Raw genomic sequence first — 14,157 nt, forward strand, 5'->3', positions numbered from 1 at the left:
ATTATATAGCGAGTTGGCAAACATTGTGAGTGTAGAAAATATGTAGTAATTAATGAAAGAAATTTAAACACACCATAATCATTTTTATATAATGAATTAGTACAATATTTTACACTTTATACATTGCATGGTAAGATACATGAGTGACTTAGCAAGGTCTAAAATATTGATAATATCGGAAATATTGGTAGTCCAAAAAAATATCGGTAGTAAAAAAACACGGAAATTTCGATGGAAATATCAGAATATTATGGATATTTTAGACCATGGTAGTACATGCATATATGAATTGAGTTTTTTTTTTTTTTTTGAACAAATGAATTGAGTTTGTTAACCTAATATGTGAGTCTGGTTTCTTTTAAATAAACTTAAATTGTATTGAATTAATATAGTAAATAGTTTTTCTTTTTAATATTGAGACGAGAAATATTGATTGCTCGCTGGCTGGTTGATAGAATAGTTGGTAGTTGGTTAATTTTTTTCATCATGGTAAGAAACAATAAACATAACAATGAAAGGTAACCTACATGTTTGATAGTCAAATCTGAAGCTTCCTCGCCTTAAATGTAGTCTTTGATTTTTAAAGCAAAGTTTGGACCAGTTTGCAAAATGCGCAAGGTTCATTATCAATTAACTCAATTAAAACGATTCTCCCATTCATTCAAATAATGATGTGGATTGAAATTGAAGAATTTTCCTTCATCTTAAATGAAAAATATGGTATAGATTCTTTCAGTGATTGTCCTTTTGTCTTTTATTTTATTATACATATATATATAGAGGAACTTATTTGTTCTTCATATACGATTAATAAATATTTATTGTCCAAAAATCATAATCAGAATTGTTCAATCTCCTTATTATCATCTATAGACCATATATGCAAAAAATCATTTAATTTGGAAATTGTTTAGTCATCCATGCTTTAAACCAATGAACATTTTTTTATAACAAGTAGCATCATCAGGATGAACGGTCTATTTATTTAATGTATATGAATGGTTAAAAGATCTCAAAATTGAATAATTTTTTTTGCATATATAATCTTGTAGATGATAAAGAGAAGGCTTTTAGCCAAAATAGTCCATGAGACTCGCATAACTCCTCACTTTAGTCTCTGAGATTTGAAATCAATCGAAGTAGTCCCCGAGTCTGTCCATTATTAATCATTTTGGTCATTCTATGAAAAATTTTGTTAAATAAGGATCAAAATGACAAAAGTATCCTCAATTTAATAAACAATAGGCCAAAATGATTTTAAAAAAAAATTAAGGGTATTTATTTCATTTTATCCTTGTTTAGTGCAGATTTTTACAGAATGACCATAGTGATTGATGATGGAAAAACTCAGGAGCAACTTCTATCCATTTTAAATCCCAAAGACCAAAATAAAGAGTTATACTAATCTAAAGAATCATTTTAGCGGACTGTAAAAGTCTGTTGATCATAAATAAAGGAACAAGTAAACAACACATGATGAGAGGACACGAGCATTACCCATTAATCATGCGACTTTGATTATGTTGAGGTATAAAGCATTAATGTACCGTTCAGAATTAATCATTTGATGCTTATTCACGGTTGGTGGACAATAGTACATGGTCAACCAATATTTTGTCGAGTTCGATATATATCTACACATAAAATTGCTTAATTATTAGTTTTAATGAAAAATGGTAATCACCCACCGTTTGTCTCTTTTTTCCACATTGTAGATTCGGAGAAATTTAGCTTGTTTATGAAATTTTCAACTTTATCATATGTGTTATTAGCACTAAAAAAATTTATCATACGAATACCTTATCTTTTTTTAGAGGAAAAAATAATAAGAAAAGCAAAAGAGTTGGATGGTTATTTATTAGTTTACTAATTGTTACAAGTGGTGATTTGTCCTGATAAATATCGTATTTTTCTTTAATCATTGTGTCTTGGATTTAAACACATACCTTTATCTTTCATCTAGCCTAGAGTAATAATATCGTCAGTAGTTGGGGACGAATTTTTAGCCTATATTTCACACGGCATATTTTAGGTTTGATTCCTACCACTAATGAACCACACAATGATAATAAAAAAGAGACTAAAATGATTTTGTGAGTTTTCTCGACTGAAAAAATGATTATTATGATGTAGTCACCGTCTAGTTCCATTTTAAAGATCAAAAAGTGCCCTAACGATGAAAAACGTTGCAATCTAAGTCGGGGTCTACCATGCATCTTTAATTTTAACTGGTCCATGTTATTGTTGCGGGTGAATCCAATTGCTCGATTTACCCGTGCAACCACTTTTCATGGGGTCGTGAAGTAAGTAAAGGTCGACCCACCGCAGGTCATCATGTTGTTTCTCCAAAGAAAGTGGGACACAGAACCTCTTTTTCCCCTTTCTACCTTCTTCTCCATGTGACGATGGCAAATAATGATTAAAGCCTACATCTTTTCCCATTTTTTTATTTCTCTCCTTTATTTCTTTGTGTTGATTTGACTGTGAAGTTTGAAAGAAATGCCGGTTGGTGAAGAACCTTGGGTGGGGATTTCGACCTCATCAATTGCATTAGAGAGACTTTTGCACGAGAAAATGATCTCAACACTCGTGTTTTAGTTTTTTATGTATTTTTGTTTAATTTTGTTCGTTCATTTCATTTTATGTTGGACGGGTCATTGCTAATGTAGAATTTCAAGTCATCAGTATAATGTTATGTAACTTATGTGGATGAAATCTTAGTATAATGTTATGTAACTTATGTGGATCAAATCTTACACATCATATTGTACTAATAGTTCGGAACGGCAGAGTGACTAAGAAATCCGTTTTATATGAGTTTTTTTTTTTTTTTGCAACCAGAGGCAGATGCATTGAGGGGCAGGGGGTCAGCTGACCCCCAATCATCGGTGAATTTTCATAGATAACTTGAGTGTTGACCCCCCAAATTTCGGTGAATGTCCATAGATAACTTGGGTGGTGAACCTTTGAAGATTGGAGTTGGCTTCATACATGCCCTCCAACTGTAAGAGTGGTTGTTCTTATTATTATTTTTAAATAAATATGACTTTGTCAAAACAACATAGTTTTGGAACCTAAGTTTAATATAAATAAATAAACACCAAGAGCCAAAATAAATAAACACATGGATGATGGATATGTTACTCGAGGGAGATCACGGCATGGAGCTCAAAGAATCACAAACTTCCATCATTATCATGTGGAGCTCTTTGTTTGATAAGCAACTTGTGGAATTAAATATTTGTTTTGATGAGGTAAATACAAAGTTGTTTCTTTGTTTGGCAAGTTTGAGCCCGAATGATTCATTCTCAGTTTTTTATGAACAAAAGTTAATATGTTTTGTGCAATTTTATCCAAATGAATTTACTACTTGTCAACTCTTGGCACTTGAAGATCAACTTGGGCATTATATTCTTGATATGCGTTCGAGTAGTGAATTTTCTCAATTGAAAGGAATTGGTTGCCTTGCAAAAAAATGGTGGACACAGGGAGGAATAGAGTATATAATCATGTGTATTTGCTAATTACATTGGCTTTGGTTCTACTAGTTGCTACTGCTTTAGTGGAGAGAGCTTTTTTCTGCTATGAATATTATGAAGACTTCATTGCGTAACCGAATGGGAGATCAATAGTTGAGTGATAGCATGGTGATTTATATTGAGAGCAATGTTTTTCTTCCATTGACAATGAAGCTATAATGCAACGTTTTTAAAATATGAAAACGTGTCGGGGACTATTGTAACTTGTATTGTTATTTGTTCTATAAGTATGAATGATGGAACTCTAGTTTAATTTTTAAGGTTATATATGTCTATGAAATGTTTGTGAACTTTTATATGTGACCTCCCGAAATATTTTTCCTGGATCCGTCACTGTTTACAACACAATTCTCACAATAGCATGGAACCTTACCTTATGTTTTATGATAAAGGTTATTACGTGTTGGTGAGCCATAAAGATTTATACTCAGTGGAATCCTTGCATTGTGTATAACGATGTTTCATTTTGTATTAGAATAGTATGTTTGTCCTCTCGCACTTGCGTTCAATCCGTTCTCGAAAATTAAAGTAGTTTATAATCAAATATCACATATCACATTGCTAAGAAGGAAAGATAGACTTATTCTTTTTTTCTTCTTTCTTTTTTCTTTTTTTTTTTTAAATTTCCTGGTTAGTTGTTTTTAATTGTAAATACAACATAGGTAGATACGCAATATTTGGTCCAGGTTCCAACCATAGATCACCATTATTTTTAAGTTTCAAAGTCAGAGGCATCTTTAGATTCCGATGCACATTCCAGACATTTGTTGAACTTTCATGGATGGAAGTGGAATAATAAGAAACTGAGTGAGAATTAGTTGAATACTGCCAATCCAAATCAAATCATTCAACTAAATTCTAAAACTGAATGACGTAGTGATCACTACAATCCTTGACAAAAAGCATGACTAAACACACGTTAGGTATATATTCCAATCATTCTAGATAATTATCTTGAGGCGGTTTGTCCTTTGAAACTGTTATTTAGTTTCACTTTACCTTTTGTAATTGATTTATCTCGTTTTGTTCTATAAAATTGTCATACTACACTTTAATTTAGCGTTTATTTGACCGAATCAACGAAAATATGGTGAACTGAGACTAAATGAGACGAAAATGACAATTTCATAGGGCAAAGTGAGACAAAATCAGTTTCAAAGGGTAAAGTGAGACTAAATGTTAGTTTAAGGTAGTAAATCAGTTAATAAGCCTATCTTAATTCAAACTAAAACTCGGATGGTACTATTCTTAAATCTTTATTTGACAAAATATGTAGCTACCTATTTTTTAATACCAGCATGGGCAACTTCATCCAACAAAATTATTCTTCCAATTATCCAACAAAATGATTTGACTCTTCACATTTAGTTTTCTATGCTTAACTTGAAGAGCAAGAAGGTGCAATTGGCATTAAAATTGAAATAAAATAACGAAAAGTCTAAATTTTTTTTAGTTTTAATGAAAAATAACAAATAAAGATGTAGTGAATAGTATCAAGAAAAGGTAAAAATGTGGTTTTTCGTTAAAAATAAACAGTACCATGAGTGTTTCGTTAAAACTCCCTAAAATTAATCGGGTTTGTTTTGTTAGATCCTTCCCTTACAAGTGTGTGTGTGTATATATATATTAATTATTAATATCTGACATAAAACAAGAACATGTTAATTGATATTTATGCACAGAAAAAACGAGAGTCTGGTTTTCATTTTTGTTATAATATTCATGATCATCCGCTGTTTAGATAAAACACATGGCCGTAGCAATGCAATATTTTGTTTGGAAAAAGGACCATTAGGCATTAGCAGATGGAGTAAGCAGAATTATGGTTGTTTTTTTTTTTTTTTTGTCAAGAATTATGGTTGTTTTAAATATAGAATTGTAGAGTAGGAATTCTACGTTGATGAGATGATGAACTTTGCTTGAGTTTATAAGGAGTTGGGCTGCTCCCCATATTACCAAGTGGTTTTATGGTAGAACCTCAACTTTCTTCATGGTGTCAGAGCATGTTGTTCCATTGTGAAGCCAAACGGCCACATGCGCTCCACTTAACCCTATTGTGTTGCCCACGTGCTACACTTGAAAATTCGCCACACGTGAGGGGCCTGTTGAGAGTGAATCCTACATTGATGAGAGGAGGGACTTTACATGAGTTCATAAGTAAGTTGAGATATTCCTCATAGTGTTAATTGATTTTATGATGGAACCTCAATTTTCTTTAACAATGACGCTACGATCAGTTGCACATATACATGTAAGTTGAAATACTAAACTTGAAGATTCATGTTTTATTAGTCTTGTACGCATAAACAATTAAAATTAGTGCATCCAAGACTCATCTTACCATTTTTCTTAAAAACATAAGCAAAATAATATCAAATTAAAAAGAATAAGATTAGGGTTTTATTTGATAAAAATAAGATTCGATGCCACATAGTGTACTGTTTATGTGGCCTGTGTTTCAAGTTTCGAACACAGAAGCCAACAAACAACATTCCCATGCATTAAACGCATGAATACAAAAGGTCTTTTATGCCACTGAAATCTGATCTGGAAGTGCGTGTAACGCATACCTCAGTTTCTTCTGAATCACCACCCTCTGCCGCTGCTGCTGCTGCAATGCGGAAGACTTGCCAGCAGCGCAGAAGCACCATACGAATCTGCAGATGTGGGTCACCGTGGGCCTCCGCTGGAGAGATTTTTCAGTATGTCAAGACGGTCTTATATACTAAATATTTGATTCAAGTAGTTTTTTTTAACAATCGATATTATCTACACTAAAGGGAAGTGGTTGGCTTAGCTTCACAATAGACTAGCAATAATGTAGTTCAAATTCACATTTAACGAGAATTAAATCTAAGAGCTCTCATTTACACCATGTCCGGAACACTAAAGCATTTCTCCTTCGGCTCATTGTACTTTATCAACTAGGGTTTAGTTGGGCTCAGTGGCAATGGATTGTATCTTCTTGGGCTGCATTTCATATTTACCTTTTCATTAATTTGATTTAGAGTTTTTTCCTTTATTTGTTTAGATTTGAGTCTTATAAATGACGAGTTCAATACAAATTATTACTTGTTCATTATGTGATTTATCTCAACCCACACCCACATTTTTTTGGTGTCAAAATAAATAAAAAGATCATTTAATTTGGTGGCACTCTGTTCTACGAAGAAGGTCGTGAATTCACATCTCATGAATATACAAATAATCAACAAGAAAGAAAAAAAAATTGTTATTAGCACTACTAGAAATATTATCTTGCATTGACTATTTTAGATTAGCCCGCTCTGTAGAACAGAAAAATGGTACTCGATTATCTAGGTCACTTATAATATATAAGGACCATCTAAGTCGTCTCATACAAGCCATTAGTTTTTTTTTTTTTTTTTTTTTTTTTGAACAAACCATATAATCTACATTAAGAAAGAGAGGGTAGGCTAAGCCTCACAATGTGCTAGTAATAATGTGGTTCAAATTCGTCTTTGATTAGAATCGAACATAAGATCTCTCACTTATAAATGAAGAGGAATTATTGGTAATCTTCTCCGCTTATAAATAAAACATCTCATATTTAAGTGTAATGACGAGTTCACAACTAATTTCGTTGTTAAAAAAAATGTGTTTAAAAAACAAAGCCCAAAAGGTGTTGGACATACATATCTCCACTTAGCTGGGATAAATATGCTCTGTTAGTTCTGTGTTATTTTTGGGCTTTGGCCCATTGCACCAAAAAAATTAAAAATTGAAAGAAAAATTCCCACACTTTGCACATTGTGCAAGAAACATAGGACATTTCCAAATATCTAAACTACTTATTAATAAATAAAAAATTGTTAACTAAAAAGGGTAAAAAGATTATTTGATCTTATATCACAAAAAATAATGTAATTTTGCACAAACCCAATGTTGTTTTTTTTTCTTACACTCACATGTCAACATAGTATCTCTTTAATTTAAAAAAATAAAAACTAAAAATATAAATATCTCTGCACTCCCATTTTCTCTCTCTTTCGCTCCATCTTTCTGTCACATTTCCATCCAACTTTTCTCTCCCCCATATATTTATTTATTTTTTAAATAGAAAGAGAACAAATAAAAATGCAAAACAACTGAACCACAACGAAGTTGTCTAGTGGTCGGGGACGAATTTTATGGTGACCAGGGAGAATCTGAAATATCATTGTAAGGTCATCTCTAACCGAGGGCTGGCCAGAGGGCTCGTTTTAGCCCTCTGGCCCTCCAAGATTCCCCAAGATATTAATATTTTAATGAACAGTACATGGCCATATTTGCCTCCGTCTCCAACCGAGGGCCAAAAGGCCAGAGGGCTCGTTTTAGCCCTGTCACAAAAAACCGTCACCAACCGAGGGCCAAACATAATTTATTATTTAAAAACTATAATTTAAATTCAAATCCAACGGCTAAGTGACGTCAACATGACGTCAGCTAGCCGTTGGATTTGAATTTTTTTTTGCTATAAATAGGGTGGATATTAGGCTATAATTCACACAACTTTGAATTCAATCTATTTCAATTCAATCTCTTGCAATTCAATCTCTTTCAATTCAAGTTTGTAATGAATTCCAACTTTGGATCCTCATCCAATTCCAATTGGGGGTCCTCATCCAATTCCAAATTGGAAGCAAAATGGGCGCAAATGAGACGAGAAGATGAGGAGTCTGATGAAAAAGTTCAAGTAAGGCGCAATAAACAAAACATGGCTGCGGCCATGGTGTGTCAGCCAACTGAGGAACAACCTCAATGGGGTGGCTCTGTTGCTGGTCGCTCTTACAAACCACGAAACAGAGCGATGGCGCATGCCAATCTGATGAACAACTATTTCAGCCCCAACTCGGTGTACACAGAAGAGGATTTCAGACGTCGCTTTCAGATTAGGCGTTATGTCTTCGAGCGTTTACTTTGTGATGTCCAGCAGGTCAATCCATACTTTCGACAGAAGCGGGACAGAGCAGGCTGCCCTGGTTTCTCACCTCATCAGAAGATTACTGTTGCACTCCGAATGATGGCCTATGGCTCCTCAGTTGATTCGATGGATGAAACCCATGGTATGTCTGAGTCTACATGCCTTAATACTCTTGAAGAATTTTGTAACACAATTGTTCAGGTTTACAAATACGAGTACCTCCGAGAGCAAAATCAAGAAGATCTGAATCGGCTCCTTCGCAAAGCTGAAAACCGTGGGTTTCCAGGCATGATAGGGTCATTAGACTGCATGCATTGGGATTGGAAGAACTGTCCCACTGGATGGCAATGAGGCTTTAGCGGAAGGTCGAGAAAGCCAGCTGTTGTGTTAGAGGCAGTTGCCTCATATGACACATGGATCTGGCATGCTTTCTTTGGAGTCCCTGGATCCCAAAATGACATTACAATTCTTGGGCGTTCACCCCTCTTCAATAACTTGACGGAAGGTAAAGCACCTCAACTTGACTACTACATCAACGGCTGTGAATACAATATGGGGTATTACTTGGCAGATGACATCTACCCAAAGTGGGTGACACTTGTCCAAGCAATTTCAAACCCTAAGAATGACGCAGAAAAGTTGTTTACCTTACACCAAGAGGCATACCGGAAAGATGTTGAAAGAGCTTTCGGTATTCTACAAGCACGGTGGAAGATCATAAGCGAACCGGTAAGAGGGTAGAGTCGAGAAAATTTGAACTCCATCATGATGTCTTGCATCATATTACACAATATGATAGTGGAGGATGAGCGAGATGGGTATATTGATGGAGAGTCGGATGACGACCAAGAAGATCCAAATAAGTCAAGAAGGGCTCTAGCAAAAATATATGATGGGCCTAATTTGCCTTTCAATCCAAGAACTGATAGTATCTCTATAAATGAGTACATGAGGCGCTATAGAATGATACGTTCTCGTGCCACAAATAAGTACCTACAACAAGATCTTGTTGCACATCTTTGGGCCAAAAGAAGCATGGAGTAGGCTTTTAAGTTTTATGTTGTTAAATGTTTTTAAAAATGTTGTTTAAGTTTCATGTTGTTAAATGTTTTTTTATGTTGTATAATTTGTATGTTGGTTAATGTTATTTAATGTTGTTTCATATTGTTTAATTTAATTTAATGTTGTATAAATGGCCTAGGAAGTTATAGGAAAAAAATAGAATTGAAAAAAAAATATGAAACAAATTTTGTGAAATAGAAGTTATAGGAAAAAAATGGAATTTAAAAAAAATGAAAAAATTTTGTAAAATAGAAGTTATATGAAAAAAATATATGAAACAAATTTTGTAAAATAGAAGTTATATGAAAAAAAAAATATGAAACAAATTTTGTAAAATAGAAGTTATAGGAGAAAAAATAGAATTTAAAAAAAAATTGAAACAAATTTTGTGAAATAGAAGTTATAGGAAAAAAATGGAATTTAAAAAAATATGAAACAAATTTTGTAAAATAGAAGTTATAGGAAAAAAAAAATAGAATTTAAAAAAATAATTGAAACAATTTTGTAAAATAGAATTGAAAAAAAAATATGAAATCAAATTTGATTCATATGAAAAGGACAAAAAAAAGGGGGAAAAAGAAGTTTAAATTCATATAAAAAAACAAAAAAAAGTTAATACAACAGCTACTAGCCGTTATATTGAAAAAATTTCAAATTATTAGTGTCGGTTATAACCGACACTAATAGTAATTAAAAAAAAAAATTTGCCTTTGAATAACTATTGCTGTCGATTATAACCGACAGTATTAAAAAATCATTCTTTAATGCTGTCGGTTATAACCGACAGCAATGGGAAAACCATAAAAAAAAAAAATAGCCAGCCAGCCAGCCCTTTGGCCTTTTGGCCCTTTGAAATTCCGTGGGGCCCTCCCAGATTCCAGAGCCCTCTGGCCTAGCCCTCGGTTGGAGATGGTTTTAGGGTTATTTTCAACCCTCTGGCTCTCTGGACCCTTCAGTTAGAGATGACCTATGTCTTCCGACCCCCATAAGGATGGACTAACTTGACAAAGCCAACGAATGTTTTTTTTTATTTTTTATTTTTATAATTTTTGAAAAAAAAAGAAGCAAAAAACAGAGCTTAGGGTAGTATATAAGGATGGAAAGTGAAAATTTGTCAAATCATTGAAACAATGGAGGGAAAGAACTAGGTTCTCCACTAGCACACTAATCATAAATTCCTATTTTGGGTAAAAAAGTTGAAGCATCATCAACTAGGCCACTCTCACCCACTCAGCCAGGCAGCCAGTCAGTCATGCACCCATGAATTTGATGTCCCCACCCACCCTAACCCAATGTCTCTTCCTCCCTCTCTTGAGTTTTGCATCTTTGCAAAATTTCAACATCTCCATAATTTATTCTTTACGTGGAAAGAAAAACTTTTTCCACAGTTGAAGGATCACTTCCTATGCTTGGACATGGTCATACGCATCTCCTACTAAGCAAAAGCAATCCTCATCCCCCACACACACGTACAGAAAATCACATTATTAAAGTTGTTTTCTATCTCTCTCATTCAGATTGATTTTGAAAGACATACGTATCTAATTGTAATTAGTTTATAAGAAGAAATTCTTAGTTTATATCAGAAGTTGTTAGTTTACTTGCTCTTCTTTTATTTGTTTGCGTTCAGATTGATTTCGAAAAACATACGTATCCAATTGTGATTAGTTTATAAGAAGAAGTTCTTAGTTTATATCAGAAGTTGTTAGTTTACTTGATTGCTCTTCTTTTATTTGTTCGGAATGAAACTATTAGATCATCAGTTTACTTTATTGCTCTTCTTTTATTTGTTTGGAATGATGAAACTATTAGCCCATTTGGAACGGTGGTTGGTCGCCAATCTTCCAAGTCACAATTAACGACCATATTATTTTTAAAAGGATACGATTTTTAAGTCTTATAACTGTTCTGATATTATCAAATAAAAACGCTTGTAAACATAAGTGCTTTTTACATCAGCAGCATCTGACCCATAATCATACCACTCAGTAGCATGATAAAGTTGATGGTGCGTGTGGGCATAAGCCACTGTGGAACGTTTGTACCAAATATGGGAAAGAAAATACGAGTGGGTTCGGTTCTCCTATCACTGGCTTTCGCAAATTACTTGGACTATTCGATCGATTAGATTTCTGAGGTCACTTATTTCTGGAAAGTGGGGTGGCAATGTCCGGGGCTTTTCAAAATTATTAGTGTTGGTGTCAACTCTTGCTCTTTGGTGTATTCTCCAACTTATTTTTTATGCTCAAATTTGTGTCATGTCATCTGTGTTTCAGTAAGTTTTTTTAATTAAGAAACCCTAACTACCAAAAACCATCTGATTATAGCCAAGTGAAAAAGATGGAAAAAATGAAAAGAATGAAAGTTAAATCATGTCGAACCAGCTTTATGCGACAAGCATGTTCAATCATGGTCCCATGGAGTTGCTCAAATTGTTAAGGGAAAGGGATGTTGAATATATTCGTGGCTTGCTTCATCTCAAAATATAAACTATAAACTACTAATATTGTTAATATGATATTAATGAATAAGAATGTCGAAACGACTATAAACTAAGAGGTACACCTTAACTCACTCGTTATCTACTCAATAACAAAACACTCTATTTATTATAAACTAATCCTAATTCCTAATAAGTAAGGAAATGCAAACCTAATTCTAACAAATTAAGCCTAAAACCCAAACAATAAAATAATCCTAAATATTATTACTTTCCAACAATTTTCACAAAACAAATTCAACTCGTTCATCTATAATCTATTTCTTTGCCCTTTTATGGACCGACCTATTTTCAACTTTTCAAAATTTTCCTGCTCTTTTTCATCATTGAATTGAATAAACTACACGAAAGCAACGAAGATTAAACATGAGTATTTGAGAGGCTAAAAAGAATGTGTGATTATCATTTCCCTTGCAAAATTAATCCAAGCATATGTTGTGTTCATCATATATTTTGTTCTCGCAAAAGTATAAATTATGTTTCTTGGTATAAAGGAATAGGGTCCATGCATACGTACTGTACAAGATTCCAAACTTTTTTATTTTATTTTGTATAAATGGAGTATGCGAAGTAGATATAGAGAATAGTAACTTGGATTCGGTTCCTACACATAAAAACCACCCAGAAAATATTGCGGATAGTGTAAGAATATGTTCTCTCTGATAGCTGGTAAGTTCGTTCCATTTGCTAATTAATCATATCTTAGCACACAGTTATAATCCAATATACAAATCAATGCTTTACTTATCTACTTTTTATGTATTAGTTAATGACGTTTTGTCTTTTCTAATCCTCAAACAATTCGAGAGAAATGACTAATGACACAACGGCCCCAGTCTAATCATAACTTGATGGAGAAAACCCACCAACGAATATTATTAAAAATTTGAGTAGAAAGTGTGAGTAATTGAGATGAAACGCAAATGGAGATTATGGCCCATAAGAAATGCAGTCAAATCCCATCTCTCATTTTTTATACATGAAAAAAGCTTATTCGGATATGATCGTATGATATGCAATGAGGCCAATAAGTTTTATTCAACTGCGAAAGTGAGAGTAAAGTTGAATAAAACATGTCAAATGTTACAATATAGCGACAACACATCACCACCCAAAGCTAATTTCAAACTAGAAACTGAATATAATAATCACCACGGAGTGGTTTAATGGTTGAGTATGAATTTCAGGTTTGTATTTTACACAGCACGTCATGAGTTCAATTCTTGTGACTTTCGCGAATCACACGATAGTGGTCAGAAAAAAGGTTGAAATGTCTCTGTGAGTCTTCCGGCTCCTGTGAAAGTGGATTGTTGTAGCAAAGTCACCAACTAATAAAAAAACTAGAAACTAAATATTGGTTGTTGCATTGCAGAGATTTTTTGTTGGACCTAGAACATCGTGCTACGTAATGTTATTATTTTTATTTTTTTTAAATTTACTATAGTATCTATATTAAGAGGGTGAAGGAATTGACTAAACTTCACAATAGGCTAACAATAATATGATTCAACTTCACATTTAACGAGCATCGAATCTAAAATCTTTCATTGATATCAACTATAACATTCACATATATTAAAACAAATGAGATAAACAAAGTGTGTCCGATTCACATAAAAATTTCTCATTGCGTTGTTGGTCCTCTTGTACAAAATTTCAAATGCGGGTCCCCGGGGGCATCATCATGCATGGTACTACTGGGGTTTCCATCTATGGGAACTTCTTTCAATTATACAACAAGGCTTGAGTTACTAATACTCCACCGAAACACACAAGCAACATCTACCACTGAATGAGGTCTGAGTGTCAATTTATACAACAAGGCCATCATTCAATCTAAGAAACACACTGTTACTTGTTTGACTTAGTATTGGGAGTTTGGGACTCACCTCATGATATAGGACGTTAGGATATGGTCAGGATGATTATCATTTTACTTGAATACATGAGGACCCTCAAGATCAGTTATCCACATACGCGTTAATCGGTTTCTCACCACTGTAAACATATGGGGTACGTACACGAATAGTTGTCATAAATCAATCACGTGCTCGCTCACAATTAACCTAGCTAGTATTTTCTTAAAAAATTATTTCAAGAAAAAAAGAATTGGCGAACATATTTTGAATATG

The 14,157-nt window shown here is 33.4% G+C and overlaps 1 protein-coding gene across 1 annotated transcript; it reads left to right on the forward strand.

The window, feature by feature from the left end:
- Positions 1-8,349: 8,349 nt before the first annotated feature.
- LOC139190126 (uncharacterized) lies at positions 8,350-8,814 on the forward strand. Its single transcript, XM_070809913.1, has one exon. It carries the CDS (start codon positions 8,350-8,352, stop codon positions 8,812-8,814), a length of 465 nt encoding a protein of 154 aa, XP_070666014.1.
- Positions 8,815-14,157: the final 5,343 nt, after the last annotated feature.

This window comes from Malus domestica, chromosome 01 (assembly GCF_042453785.1).
Source record: "Malus domestica chromosome 01, GDT2T_hap1".
Taxonomy (NCBI): Eukaryota; Viridiplantae; Streptophyta; class Magnoliopsida; order Rosales; family Rosaceae; genus Malus; species Malus domestica.

Coding starts and splice junctions, on each gene's coding strand:
- LOC139190126 (XM_070809913.1), top strand. CDS start 8,350: ATGGCGCATGCCAATCTGATGAACAACTATTTCAGCCCCAACTCGGTG.